We start from the raw sequence: 15,562 nt of genomic DNA on the forward strand, positions 1-15,562 counted from the left end.
ACCCAACCTGAAGTCAGATGCTTAACTGACTGAGCCACCAGGTGCCCCCGGTCATAAATTCTTATAAAGGACATAAAACAAAATCTAAACAAATGAAACATTATGCTGTGTTTTAGGATGAAAAGATTTAGTAACATCAGAAATATAAATTCTTCAGAATTTATATATAAACTCAAGACAATTCCAATCGAAATTTCAATTTTGTGTTTATATTTTTTGGGGGTGGAGGGGCTTGGAATTATATTAAATGATCTTAAAGCTCATGATATAAAGAGAATAGGTTTTTTAAAAAATGTTTATTGGGGCGCCTGGGTGGCACAGTCGGTTAAGCGTCCGACTTCAGCCAGGTCACGATCTCGCGGTCCGTGAGTTCGAGCCCCGCGTCAGGCTCTGGGCTGATGGCTCAGAGCCTGGAGCCTGTTTCCGATTCTGTGTCTCCCTCTCTCTCTGCCCCTCCCCCGTTCATGCTCTGTCTCTCTCTGTCCCAAAAATAAATAAATACGTTGAAAAAATGTTTATTTATCCTGAGAGAGAGAGAGAGAGAGAGAGAGAGAGAGAGAGAGAAGGGGGAAGAGAGAGAGAGAGAGAGGGAGAAAAGAATCCCAAGCAGGTTCTGCCCTGTGCAGAGCCCAACTCGGGGCTCAATCCCATGAATCGCAAGATCGTGACCCGAGCTGAAATCAAGAGTCAGACACTTAACCGGCAGAGCCACCCAGACACCCCCTAAAGAGAACAGTTAAAAGATTATTATTGAAAAATAGTCTCCCTATTAATTGTTAAAAATTATTCTAAAGTCGTAAGTAAAATAGGATGGCACTGACCTAGAAGGACATAGATGAACTTCAGAGACTTTTAAAAATCAGTGTGAGAAAGAAACAGAGCTTGGTATTATTAAGATTCCATGATGTATGTGTATATCCTTACCCAAAACAAGTTAAGACTGATAAGAACACAGGTTCACACACAGAAAAATGAACAAGGTTCTCTCGTCATTCTATTATGTAGCCATCAGGACAGCTTTTAAACAATCACTGAAAATGTTATGTCTTAAAATGTTATGTCTTAAAAATAGCAATCATTCAAATTCTGTTTTTGTAAACTTTATGCTTTCACATATTATGTTTTATGACCATTCAATATATGAAAGAATTCAATTTTCTCCAACACAGTCATTACCAAATATACCCTTATAGGGCATATGACTGTGTGTACTTACTACTTCCCAAATACCTGAGTTTCTGGATTTTGTTTGGGATAGAAGCAACACTATTGTAGGAGATATCAAGTTCCTCAAGATGGGCCAAAGAAAATAACCTTAAATAGAAAAAAGAAAATGAAATTAAAAATGACTACATGTTTGTCATTACTGGGCATGAATGAAGAATTAAATATTTGAGTAAAGAGGTAAAAGTATTAGAGAAACTGTATTTTTCTAAGATCTTATAATTTATGGACTTCTTTTCGTTATAGGCAGTGTAATTACAATCCAAGTTCCTCAAATAAACCATTTATCCTTTAAGACTGCCTTGAAATGTTTGGAGTGGATAAAGCTCCACGCAGAAAAAGCCACCTGAGAAATTTCTAGCACACTCGGATATATTATTTCCTTGGTTGCTGTATTAGTTTCCTAGGGCTGACATAACAAATGACCACAGCCAGGTGGCGTGGAGCAAGGGACATTTACACTCTCACAGTCCGGGATGCCAGCGGTCCGAAATCAGGGTGTTAGTGGAGCCGGTTCTTTTTCGGAGGCTGTGAGGACCCTCCAGGTAGGCTTTGGGATGGAGAAGACAAGAACCAAGAAAGAAAGAGGAAAAAAAAAAAAAAAAAAAAAAAAGGAAAGGAGACATTTTGGTGATGTCATTACCCCTTAAACAAACAATGAAAACGTATTTCATGAACAAATGCTATCTCAAGGCTTTGGGGAAAAGAAGACACCTTTTGGGTTTTTGAAATGATTTATCATCTTTATTTTACAAGAAAACTAAACAGACCCATCAAAGGGCTTTCCGTGGTTACAAGACTTCAAACACTTAACCTGAGAGAGTTGATGACAGCTTTACGTTGTATGATCAAGGGCATAACTCTAACTGTAGGGGGCCTAACGGCAAGGGCATAGCTAGGATGAGAACCCCGTTCTTTGTGCCTCCAGAGCCGAGACTTTCCTCTCTGCTTTTGCTTTACAACAGATGCCCTAAGCAGCTCAACGCAAAATCGTAGCAACAAAAAATTGGGACTCAGGGAATTTGTGCTGTGCTGTCAATCTTCCCCTAGTACACATACAGAACCTGTTATCTAATAAAATATATACAGCTTTATTTTAGAAACACTAGTATTATTGAGAAATAGCTCCTTAAAACTTTTTGACTGTAACCAATGGTTAAGCAATAGTCCAAACTAATTTGCTTAATCTCTAAATAGTGAATAATGTTGACCCTCTACTTACGAACAAGTTGTAGTTGCTTTAGGAATTTTTATATTCCTGGGCGCCTGGGTGGCCCAGTCAGTTAAGGGTAGGACTTGGGCTCAGGTCATGATCTCATGGATAGTGAGTTCGAGCCCCGCATCAGGCTCTGTGCTGACAGCTCAGATTCTGTGTCTCCCTCTCTGTCTGCTCCTCCCCTACATGTGCCCCCCTCCGTCTTTCTCTCCCTCTCTCTCTGTCTCTAAATTAACATTAAAAAAAAGAATTTTTGCATTTTGCTTATTTAAAAAAATTTTTTAATGTTTATTTACTTTTGAGAGACAGAGTGTGGTGTGAGTGGGAGAGGGGCAGAGAGAGAGGGGGACACAGAATCTGAAACAGGCTCCAGGCTCTGAGCTGTGAGCACAGAGCCTGACGTGGGGATCAAACTCATGCAAAACGGTGAGACTATGACCTGAGCCGAAGTCAGACGCCCAACCGAATGAGCCACCCAGGCGCCCCTACGTTTTGTTTAAATGACAGTTATGGTTATTAAAGCTTGGAATTCTAATTATAGATTATCAAATATAAGTTTATATTTAGATGCATATATAGGTACATACACATACATATATATGTCTTTATATGTACATATATATATGTAGTTTGTGTGTGTGTGTATATGTGTGTGTGTGTATACATATGCAGGGTTATGTGTGTGTATATATATATGTATATATGTACACACAGATTAGTGTACACACATATATTACTTAACTCTGTTCACCGGGACTGTCTAGAAGCAATGTCATCACCATAGCAATGGGACATCCAGCACTCAGATCTCAGTTTTTAAACACCATCTTTCAATAAAAAAGAAACAGGGTTTCCCTAGAGAAATAGCTGCTTCTAGTATCAAGGCAGAGAAAATACAATTTATGTTACTGTTAAAAAATATAGATGATTTAAACAGAAATAAAATATACACAAGGCAGTATTCTTACTTTCTTAGTGTTTATGTTTTTATATACGTGTAATGTATGATGCGCATATACACATTTTTATACAGAAATGGTATAACTTCTATATGCTTTTTGTTCTTTTAAATGACTGAATAGTGATACAGTTTATGAATATAGAATTTGTCAGATTGTTAGTTACAAACAATGCTAGGTGAACAAGCTTATAAATGAATTTTGATGCGGTTCCTTAATTGCTGTGAGAATCTTTACAAAATGTTGTTCAACTGTTTAAGAGCCCCTGTCCCTTTGCCCTTTACCCACGTTCAATTTGTTAAACTCTGACTCGAAGAAGTATCTTGTTTTGCGTTTGGTTACGGTTTTGGTTTAAAATTTTCATTAGGGGTTAAATAATTCCCTGTCCATATGTGGGGGAGGAGGAGGGGGGAGGAAACCCATCTCTCTCATACCCAAATATCAACATTCCTATTACAGAATCTTCGGTATTATACTAGCTAATTTCTTAGTTTACAGATTAGGAAATTGAGACCAGGAAGCTTAAGTGACTTTCTCCAGACAAAACAGGTCATTATCAATTTTGAAGTTAAAAGTCTAGATTTCCTAATGCCACATACAGTGTCCTTTCCAAAAAGGCTGTCGAGGGATAGGTGCAAATTTCTCACTTGAGCCTCTTTATATGATATGTATTCTTTTAATCTATACTCAGATAATGGATCTGTAGGTGAACGCTCTAGCCTCCGTAAGAGTTGACATCTATGTAGCTGGTAAAATTCCTTTTAACACAATAACAAGAAGCAAATCAGTGAATCAGAACAGAATGCGAATTATTCGATGGCTAAAAAGTTGCCAGCTGCTTTCAAACGGGAAATTGATTGCTTTCTAAATAGTAAATTCTTTTCTGTGTTTATAATCTCAGGCTACCGACCTTACCCAGGTGGAAGGGTAGTGATCAAATTAAAGGCGATGCTGAAAACTCTAAGGAACTTAAGCTGTTGGATTTCAGAAGGGATTTCTGTGATAGGATTATTTCTCAGGAAGAGTAGTTGTAAATTTTTAAGACAAAATATCTGAGGAACAGAAAAGAGAAACAAATATGAGTGGCATGATAAAGTGTACAAGTCTCTGTTTGTTACATTTTGTAAGCCCTTTGAACTACCATAGTAGAATCAGCAAAAGAACATTAACTGGCTGTATTATTTATCTCTTTTTTCACTCTTTTCCGGGGTATCATAAGTGGCGATTTTTTGGTTATAATTATTATTAATAAGACATTATTCTTGAAAAGACAGTAATATCAAAATCAAAATTAAAATTAAAAGAAATTATTGCAATATACACCAATGATAAAAATGGACTCACTTCTGTGGGAAAATAACTGATCTCATTAAAGGATAAGTTAAGATATATCAGTTGGGAAGCCAACGGTGTTAAGTCTGGACAAGTCATAATAAAAAAACCCTAAAAGAAAATGACAAGAGATTAGAGGTTAATCATTAACAAGGCACAAAAGTATTTTATACTAAAGTAAAACAAGCAAAACAACGAGCACATAACCTGAGTGATGGTGTTTTTCACAACACACAAACGAGCCTCTATTCACCTTCCATTCATGTATTTTAGTCTGTCATAATAATAATTTCTTAATTGTGTGAAGGATAGAAACGAAATAGAAACACCGCTAAGTATTCGTGTGTGTAAGAAGTATAGTGTTACATGTGTGACAGGAATTATTTTCATTAATAACAAGCACACATTGCTTGAGTGTCCACTACATGCTGAAAAGTTAGTAAAAAGATTTTACATTCAATGATGTCTTTTAGCTTATTTTGTCATGTTTCTACTTCTATTTCTCTCTAGTCTCGCTGTTAATCTAACAGCTAAAATTTCTTACTGAAATATGCCAACTCGGAATGAAGAAAACTATGTCCCGTTATGAACTAAATGTTTGTGTTCCCGCCATATTCACACGTGAAAGCCCCAACCCTCAGTGTGATGCCATGTAGAGATGAGGCCTGTGTGAGGTAATTAGGGTTCCACGAGGTCTTAAGGGTGGAGCCCTTATAATGGGGTTAGTGCCCTTATAAGAACAGAAGGGGACCAGAGCTCTCTCTTTCTACCATGTGAGGATACAGGAAGAAGTCTGCTGTGAGCAAGAGACCTCGAACCAGGAAGCGAGTCAGCTGACCCCTCAATGCTGGACTTCCCAGCCGCCGGAACTGTGAGAAATGAACATTCGTTGTTGAAGTCGTTCAGTCTGTGGCATTTTGTCAAAGCAGCCGGAACTGACTAAGACACGCCTGCTGCCCCCCTATATCTTTAATGCTCCAGGAGAGTGGAAACATTTGTTTCTTAAGGATCGTAGACTCACTAATGGTCACCTGACTGAACCAAGGGACTCCATTACTCAGCTCGTAGAGAAGGGAGACGTCGCCATAGTGCATCAGGCTACGCCAGGTAGCGTATAAGAATGAAAAGGTTCACGGCTAAAGAATCTTGAAGTTGAAAGTGCTGGTTTCAGAACTGAGATTTTACTTGTTTGTTTGTTTACGTTTTTATTTTTTTACCGAGAAAGCACAAGCTGGGGAGGGGCAGAGAGAGAGAGCGAGAGAAGCTCAAGCAGGCTCCATTCCCAGCACAGGGCCCATGGAGGGGCTTGATCTCGCAACTGTGAGACCACGACCTGCCAAAATCAAGTGTCGGACGCTTAACTGACTGAGCCACCCCGGGCGCCCCGAGACTGACCTTGTATTAAAGTATTACTATCGGTAAACGTGTATATAGACAAAAAGGAGGCATTCTTTTTTTCCTGTCATTAGACACTCCTCTCTGCCGAACTGGCGGGTACACTTATGTAGTAGAAACGTGTCTGTCATAGTCTCTAATCACTCCACTTACTGCGCCAACAATTAGCACCTTTACATTTCCTTCTGCCTTGGAAAGTGCTTACCCCGTTTCCTCCCATGAACGTCTTCTCACTTCATTAGTGGCCTGCGTATAGTCAGCCGTCAGCTCACAAGGCCGCTGACCAGAAAGGCCTTCCCTAACCAACCTGTGATAAATACCGACCTCCCAAACCTGTTTGCTGTGGTTATCATGGAAGGGTCTCGAAGAACTACATAGCGCTGAGAATGTGGAGCCTTTCCCCATCTCCTGAACGGCTCTAGCGACCTTTAAGTGCTTAGACCCTGAGTCTGTATCATACTATTCAGTGCACTTGTTCTGTGTAAATTTTGTTCATATAAGATCTATTTCTTTTAATAAGGCCCTGAAATAAATAAGGAATTATGACGTTTGATTCGTCTGTGTCGCCCCCACAGAACTCTGGATTCTACTCTGGAGTCGAATATTTTTTTTAAATAATATTTACAGCCGTGGAAATATTTTTTTTTCTTGACTAGCTTCACCCAACTCTTTTTTTTTTTTTTTTATAAAGTTTATTTATTTTTGAGACACAGAGAGACAGAGCATGAGCGGGGGAGGGGCAGAGAGAGAGGGAGACACAGAATCAGAAACTGGCTCCAGGCTTTGAGCCATCAGCCCAGAGACTGACGCGGGGCTCGAACTCACGGACCGTGAGATCGTGACCTGAGCTGAAGTCGGACACTTAACCGACTGAGCCACCCAGGCGCCCCCACCCAACTCTTTAAAAGCTACATTCTCTCTCCCATTTGAAGCAAGGATGAGCAAACCACACTTTGCCAACCGTTTTTTTCTAAATAAAGTTTTATTGGAACATAGCCATGCCCATAAGTTTAAGCATTGCACATAGCTGCTTTTGAACTATGGAACAGAGTTGAATACTTGTGACAGAGACCATGCAACCCTCAAAGCCTAACGTTTTACTATCCAGCCCTTTACAGAAAAAGCTTACCAACCTCTCATTTAAAGTAATTTACTCCAGGGGTGCCTGGGTGGCTCAGTCGGTTAAGCGTCTGACTTCAGCTCAGGTCACGATCTCGCGGTCCGTGAGTTCGAGCCCCGCGTCGGGCTCTGGGCTGATGGCTCAGAGCCTGGAGCCTGCTTCCAATTCTGTGTCTCCCTCTCTCTCTCTTCCCCTCCCCCGTTCATGCTCTGTCTCTCTCTGTCTCAAACATAAATAAAAACTAAAAAAAAAAAAAAAAAATTATAAAGTAATTCGCTCCGGGGACACCTGAGTGGCTCAGTTGGTGAAGTGTCTGGCTCTTCTCTGGGCTCAGGTCCAAATCTCACAGTTCATGAGTTTGAGCCCCATATCCGGCTCTGTGCTGACAGTGCAGAGCCTGCTTGATATTCTCTCTCTCTCCCTCTTTCTCTGTCCCTCCCCCACTCATGCTGTCTCTGTCCCTCTCAAAAATAAATAAACTATAAAAAAAATTTTAAAAAGAAGATTTAAAAAAAAAACAAAGTAATTCACTTCAAAACCAGATAATCTGATATTTTTACTTCTAATGGTTGACAATCTTATTTCAAAACAACCTTCCCACTGAAACCGACAGGGTAAACAAACACAACACAATAAAGGCTTAGGGAATTACCAAGGGTAGCTAGGATTTCATAAACCAAACTTCCACAGAGGAGAGAATCTCAGGGAGGTAAACACAACGCTCAACACTACTTTTCTCCCGAAGTCATTTGCTTCATCAAAAGCTGTGGTCAAGAGGCTGAATAGAATCATAGCCAGCCTAATTAGGGCTAGAAAGATAAAAACTGGAATTCAGGGCTTACCAAAGACGAGGGGGGCCTCCGACTTGGTATCAAAGGGCCGAAAGGCTACAGCCTTAGGAGAAAAGGTTAACAGGAAAGCTCTATAAGATTGAAGCTCAGATTAAAATAAAGAGCTTTTGAAGCTTCTGGTCCAAGGTGGCAGTGTAGAAAGTCCCTGAACTCACCTCCTCCATGCACACACCCAATCTACATACACCTACTCAGAGAGCAATTCCTCCTGAAGAAGAACCGAGGGCTGACTGAACAGCTTCTGCACAACAAAAGATAGAGAGACCATGTAGAGAATGTCAAAGGAGATGGAAATACTGTGAGGAAGGCAACCCGCGCCCTCCACGCACTGCAGTGGGATAGTACTGAGGGACCGGGAGCAGATTCATCTGCTCAAAGCCTGGGTTTAAGCGAGCAACTGGAACAAAAAGGAACCAGCACAAGGACCCTGGCAAACCGCGGGAGAGCCGCTGGAGCTCTGGAACTCTCTCTGGGTTTGTGGGGCTGGTAAGCGCCATGGTTGATGCTCCCCCTCCACCTCTGTAGCGCGGAGGGGAGCAGGCTGGCGGCCCCAGGCCCCTAGCTCACACCAGCCCCAGGCTCCCGGGGACACAGAAAAAAAGCCGCGGTTTAAAGGAGCAGCTAGAATAGAAAAGATTTAGCCCTAGAACGCTGCCAAATGGAGGGGGGCTGCTGGAACTCTTTCTGGGTCGGAGGGGCTGGTGAACACCACGTTTAACATTTCCCGGCTGCCTTCACAGTGCAGGAAGAAGCAGAGTCTGGGCACCATAGCCGCTGTGCTGTCTCAGCGAGCCCCCGTTCCCTAGCCCACACCAGCTCTAGTCACCCCTCCAAGATGGCCCCAGGATGGCACACACCGGGACACTCCCAGTCAGTGCTACAGATTCAGCCATCAAGCCAAGGTGACAAGGGGGCAAAGCTCTCCAGAATAATCCAGGCCTGCCCCCACGTCAGCTCCAGATGGCTTGTCAGGGCACCCCTAGTGCAGAGGGCTTTGTGACTTTCTGGCTCATGCCTGCTTTGGCCCCAGCATCCCACCAGGGCCTCTCCCGTGAAAACCACCCCAGGGAACCCCCAGCTTGCACCCTGTATCGGCTCCAGCCACCCCACAAGGGTGACCCTGTGCAGAGCGTCCCAGGACGACCTGACTTGCACACACTTAAGCTTCAGCTGTCCTGCCAATATGTCCTCTGCACGGAGAACCCTGAGACCCCCCCACCCCGCGCCCTCCCGCCCCCCGCCGGGCCCATACCCACTTCAGCTCCAGCCACCCCACCAGGGCAGCCCCGGCACCAGCTAGAACGATCTTTACAATTATGAAAGGTTTCTTTCAACTCCAGTTTACTTAGAGGTATATTTGTTTTCCTTCATCCTCAGTGGGTGTTGAATGTTGTCAAGTTTTTGCATCTATTGAGATGATATTGTTGAGAATAACATTGATTTTCAAATATCAAGACAACTTTGAGTTTCTTGCAAAAGCTTCATTTAGTCATGATACATTGTCCTTCGTTTTAAAACTTTTCACATTGCAGGATTTGAATTCCTAATATTTTCTTGAGCAATTTTGCACATACATTTATGAAAAACAGTGGCCCATAATTTTTCTTTCTTACAATGTCCTTGTGTGGCTTTGGTATAAGAGTTATACAGGCATCATAAAATAAGGTGGTGTAAACAGGTTGTATCTCCATTACATGTTTGGTAGACTCACTGGGGACGTCCTATGGGCCTGGAACTTTCTTTGTGTGAAGGCTCTTAATTAAAATTTTAATTAGATTTTTCTACAGATACGAAACTGTACTGGTGTTCTATTTCTTATTACACCTGTTTCAGCAAGTTGTGTTTTCCAGTGAAGTGTTCCATTTCATCATAGCCGTGGCACTCACTGGGAAAATGTTCGTAGTGTTTTATTATTTTCTATTTTAAAGTCTGTGAGACATGCGGTGATTTCCCCTTTTCTATTTTGATTTTGATATTAAGAATTTTCTTTCCTTTTTCCTTAACCAATCATATTATGGATTTAGAAATTTTATTCCTCTTTTTAAAGAACCAAGTTTTGTCAAATACCTTTTCTGCATCAATTGAGATGATTATGTATTTTCTCCCCTTATGCAGGAATGTATATTGATTGATTTTCTTATGTTGAATCACCCTTTTATTTCAAGAATAAATGTCACTTGGTTATTATGTATAATCCTTTTAATTTTTTTTTAATCACCTTGCTAGTATTTTACCCAGGAGAATACTTTGCTAGTATTTTGCAGGAGAGGGGCAGAGAGAGAGAGGGAGAGAGAGAATCTCAAGCAGGCTCTGTGCTGTCCGTGAGTAGCCCGACAAGGCTTGATCTCAAGAACCACGAGATCATGACCTGAGCCGAAATCAAGAGTTGGACACTTAAGTGACTGAGCCAGCCAGGTGCTCTGCTGAGGATTTTTATCTATATTCATAAGGGGTGTTGGTCTGTGGTTTTCTTGTGGTGTCTTTTGTTCCCTTGGTATCTGGGTTATATTGACAGCATAGAATATGTTAGAGATTATGATATTCTAGTTTAAAAGAATATATATTTGTTCACTCAGATGACCAAAATATATCTCTCATATGTGTATTTGGTCTTCATTCCAAAGTTCCTGGCTCACAGCTTCCCACATCTTTGAAGTTTCTAGAGTCATAAGAGCAATGGGAACATCTTCTGTTATATTTAATTCCTTGTCCTCCATTCCTGAAACCACATCAGAGCCATAAAGATGAAATGGGTGTCTTGTTATTCATGACAAGCCCCTTTCTACAACTGGGTTTCTGTTAATGAGGCGGCTTGTGGAAAGCCCTGAAGGATGGAGGCTGGTTGCCAGGGGAACCAACCATGTGATTAGAGGGTTGGCATTTTTGGCCTCATCAACTGCCCTCCTCCAGAGAGGGAAGAGGGGAGGAAGATTGAGTTCAATCACCAAAGGTCAATGGTTTAATCAATTATGCCTATGTAATAAAGCCTCCAGAAAACCAAAATGACAGGGTTTGGAGAGCATCCTGGTTGGTAAATACATGGAGATTTGGGGAGAGTGGTGCCTGGAGAGGATATGGAAGTTCCATATACTTTTTCCATACTTAGCCCTGTGTATCTCTTTATCTGACTGTTGATTCATATCATTTAATATCCTTTGTAATAAACCAGTTATCTAGCAAGTAAATGGGATTCCTGAGTTCTGTGAGCCACTCTAGCAAATTAATTGAACCCAAGGAGAGGGTCGTGGGAACCTCTAATTTGTAGCCAATTGGTTAGAGGTGTAGGTGACAGCCAGGGCATGTGATTGGCATCCTGAGTTGAATGGCAATCTTGTGGGAGTGAGCACTTTACCTGTGGAATCTGGTGTTATCTCTAGGTAGTGTGAGAATTGAGTTGAATTGTAGGACCCCCAGCTGGTATCTGAGAATTGCGTAGTGGTGTGGGGCAACTGCTCCCCCCCACCATGGTGGAACTGGGTTCAGAATACTATTAGAGGTGTTCTCTCCTCTTTCATTTTCTGGAAGAGTTTGAGAGGTATAGGTATTCATTTTTCTTTAAACGTTTAGCAGAATTCATCCATGAAGCCATCTGGTCCTGGACTTTTCTTTGTTGGGAGGTTTTGATTATTTACTCAATCTCTTTACTCAGTATAGGTTTACTTAGATTTCTATTTGTTGTTGAGTCAGTTTTGGTAATTTGTGTTTTTCTAAAAAATATTTCCTTTCATCTAAGATATTTAATTTGTTGGCATACAGTTGTTCATAGTATTCTATTATAATCTCTTTTATTTCTGTAAAGTCAGTAGTAATGTCTCCATTTTCATTTTTGGTTTTAGTTATTTGTATTTTCTTTTTTTCTTCATTTAGCTAAAGATTTGTTGATTTTATTGATCTTTTTAAAGAACTATATTTTTTGTTGATTCTCTCTGCTGCTTTTCTTTTCTTTTTAATGTTTATTTATTTTAGAGACAGAAAGACAGAGCACAAGTGGGGGAGGGGCAGAGAGAGCCCGAGATGGTATCTGAAGCAGGCTGCACGCTCTGAGCTGTCAGCACAGAGCCTGATGTGGGGCTCGAACCCACAAACCATGAGATCAGGACCTGAGCTGAAGTTGGACGCTCAACCAACTGAGCCACCCAGGCGCCCCATCTCTCTACTGCTTTTCTATCTACTATTTCATTAATTTCTGTTGCAATCTTTCTTACTTCCTTCTTGCTGCTAGTTTAGGGTGTAGTTTTCTCTTTTGTTCAGGTTCTTCAAGGTGTAGAGTTAGGTTGTTGATTTGAGATTTTTCTTCTCCACATAACCTTTCCACACACATTCACCTGGTCTTCCCCAACATCAACGTTTCACACACCAGTATGATGTATTTGTTATAATCAATGAACCAACATTGCACACATCATTATCAACCCAAGTCCGTAATTTACATTAGAGTTCAAACCTCTTGTTGAATAGTCTGTGGGTCTTGACAAATGTATAACAAAATGAATCCATTAGCACAGTATCATATAAAATAATTTTACAGCCCTGAAAATCCCTTGTACTCCTCCTATTCAACCTTCCCTCCCTCCTCCAACATCCCTGGCAACCACTGATAGTTTTACTATCTCCATAGTTTTGCCTTTTCCAGAATGTTTTTTATTGTTGTTATTTGATTACTGCCTCACTGGTGTTTAATTATTTTGCAATCTGCCATATTGATTCTTGTCTTGTTCTCTTTTGTGGTATATTTTTAAGACAGTTTCTTAATAGTTGTTACCATGGAGATTATAGTTGACATCTTAAATTTATAACAGTCTAGTTTGGACTGATACCACGTTAACTTCAACAGCACAAAAAAATCTTTGTTCCTATACACATCTACCCCTGTCCTTGTTGTGTCATCAAAAATGACATCTTTCTACATTGTGTGTCCATTAACATATATTGATAATTACTGTTTTATGCATTTGTCTTTTAAATAACATAGGATATAAAAAGAAGTGTTGAAAATCAAAAATAGAACAATGCTGGGTTTTATATGTACCTATGTGGTTACCTTTACCAGATTTTATTTCTTTTTAAGGTTTTGAGTTCCTGCCTAATAACTTTTCGTTGCAGACTAAAGAATTCTCTTCAGCATTTCATATAGGACAGGTGTACTAATAACAAACTCCCTCAGCTTTTGTTTATCTTGGAACATCTTAATTTGTCATCTGGTTTTTGAAAGATAGTTTTGCTGGATATAGGATTCTTGGTTGAGAGATTGCTTTTCTTTCTTCACTTTAAAAATGTCATCCCATTCCTTTCTGACTTCCATGGTTTCTGATGACAAATTGGCTATTAAGTTTGAGCATCCCTTATGCATGACAAATCATTCCTCCCTTGCTGTTCTCAAGATTTTCTCTAGCTTTTGACGGATTACAGTGTGTTTCAATGTGAAACTGTCTGTGTTTATCCTTTTGGAATTTGTCAAGCTTCTGAGATCTACAGATTTGTACCTTTAATCAATTTGGGGAGGTTTTGGCCATTATGTCTTCAAATGTTCTTTCTGCCCGTTTCTTTCTCTTCTTTTTCTAGGACTTCCATTACTTGGTACACTTGGTGGTGTCTGACTGGTCCCTTAGCCTCTGTTCATTTTTCTTTCTTCTTTCTCCTCCTTCTCTTTCTTCTTCCTCTTTCTGTTCATCATATTTGATTATTTCAATTGACCTATCTTCCAGTTCTCTCATTCTTTCTTGTGCCTGCTCAAACCTACAATTCAAAGCTTCCAGTAAGGTTTCTTTTTATTGTATTTTTCAGTTCCATAACTACTTTTTGGTTCTTCTTTGTAATTTCTATCTCTTTATTGATAAATCTCTGCTCACATATCATTCTTCTGTTTTTTGTTTGTTTGTTTTGTTTTTAGCTACTTCAGAATACTTAAGATAGTTGATTTAAAGGTTCCCCCCCCCCCCAGTAAGTCAAATGTCTGTGCTTCCTCAGAAACAGTTTCTATTAATTTCTGCTCTGACTGGCCACATTTCTTGTTTCTTCACATATTCCATATCTTTTGTTGAAAACTGAACAGTTGCATATTATAATGTGGTAACTCTAAAAATCATATTACTCCCCCTTTTCATGTTTTTTTTTTTAATTTTACTTGCTGTGGGCTGTAGCTGTTGGTTTAGTGATTTTTCTTAATTGTTTTCGTGAAGTCTATAATTTTTCATGTGTTGTGTTTGAAATCTCTGCTCTGTTGGCTAGTGTTCAGTTAGTGTTTTGAGAGAGATTTCCTTGTACAACAGGACAGGAGTAGAGAGAGAATAATATTTCTTCCAGTCTTTTCAGATTGGCTCTATGCAAGGGCACCCTTTCAATGCTTAGCCAGGCCATTAAAAGGTAGTGATTGCATGGGATCTTCTCTAGAATGCGTCCTGCCCTGGCCATGCACATAGCTTTCTAAATTCCCCAATATCCATAGGCCTTTTTGAATGCCCTACCTTCCCCAAGAAACTCTCTTGTCGCTTTTCCCATTTTTGCAAGTTTTCTATGAGTTTGAACTTATTTCAAAATACATTTTTAAATGAAACCTAGATCTTGAGGTAAAATTGCTCTGACTTCAAACCTAAGGCTCTGCTGCTTGCTGGCTGGCTGGTCTTTCACGAGTTATTTTCATTGGGCTTCAGTGCTCCTAACTGTAAACTGCTGATTATAATACCTATTTGGCTGAATTGTAAGCTTTAAGGGTAACATTTGCTTTGCACAGAGTGGGTCCTTAATAAATGGCAACTATTATTATCGCTGTTCATCACACCAGGCTTGTGTTCAGTGAAAATTTAGCCTGTTGCTAGATGTGGCACAAGGGCCAAAGATTGCCCATAACTTCAAAATATGATAATTCCGAATCTTACTTTTTTTTTACTCACGCCATATAATTAAAATACACTATAATTTCTTTGGCTTTTAACATTTTACAAAACTGGAATGAAGGCAAACTAGGACATAGGTTTAGAGATAAATTTGCATGCGTTCCTGGAAAATCTCTATTGTAACAGGAAGGCTCCCTTCAATACCGTGGAAACTAACCAAAGTTAAGAAACCTAGAGCAAGAATAATTGTTGATTTAAAAAGAAATTGCCATTAAAAAGATGTAGCATACCTTAAGATTAAGTGCATTTCTTCCATGTATTTGACAGTTAATTATGGCTAGGTTGGTCATGGCTATTATTGTTTCATATCGTGTTGCATTAATAGTCTTAAAACCTTCACCCCGTATCACATGTGATTCCTCTCTTTTTATAGGTTTAATGTTAACGATACCTAAATAAACAGGAGAAAAAAATGAGACCTAAATGCGTTAGCACTTAGAATGAAAGTTAAGAGGTATTTATATTACAGCCACAGTGAATCATGGTAAGTAGGTTAGCTGTGTACATCCTCTGGGAGAGAGTGCTCTGAGCCTTTACTAACCTAGTCCCAGCTGGTTCTATTTGCTAAACTG

The 15,562-nt window shown here is 40.1% G+C and overlaps 1 protein-coding gene across 4 annotated transcripts in view; it reads right to left on the reverse strand.

The window, feature by feature from the left end:
* Positions 1-15,562, reverse strand: part of LRRC63 (leucine rich repeat containing 63) — a 41,942-nt gene that overhangs the window by 7,532 nt on the left and 18,848 nt on the right. The window contains exons 5-9 of one of the 4 annotated variants that reach the window (XM_040448460.1): positions 15,221-15,381; positions 5,502-5,600; positions 4,744-4,842; positions 4,315-4,451; positions 1,231-1,314 (exon numbers count right to left, since the gene is read on the reverse strand). In XM_040448460.1, coding sequence (XP_040304394.1) covers positions 1,231-1,314; positions 4,315-4,451; positions 4,744-4,842; positions 5,502-5,600; positions 15,221-15,381 — 580 coding nt within the window. The remainder of the gene's footprint in view (positions 1-1,230; positions 1,315-4,314; positions 4,452-4,743; positions 4,843-5,501; positions 5,601-15,220; positions 15,382-15,562) is intronic. The other 3 variants (XM_040448462.1, XM_040448461.1, XM_040448463.1) reach the window with 3 other exon arrangements.

The sequence above is a fragment of the Herpailurus yagouaroundi genome, unplaced genomic scaffold (assembly GCF_014898765.1).
Source record: "Herpailurus yagouaroundi ecotype Mexico unplaced genomic scaffold, PumYag 197, whole genome shotgun sequence".
NCBI classification, from domain to species: domain Eukaryota; kingdom Metazoa; phylum Chordata; class Mammalia; order Carnivora; family Felidae; genus Herpailurus; species Herpailurus yagouaroundi.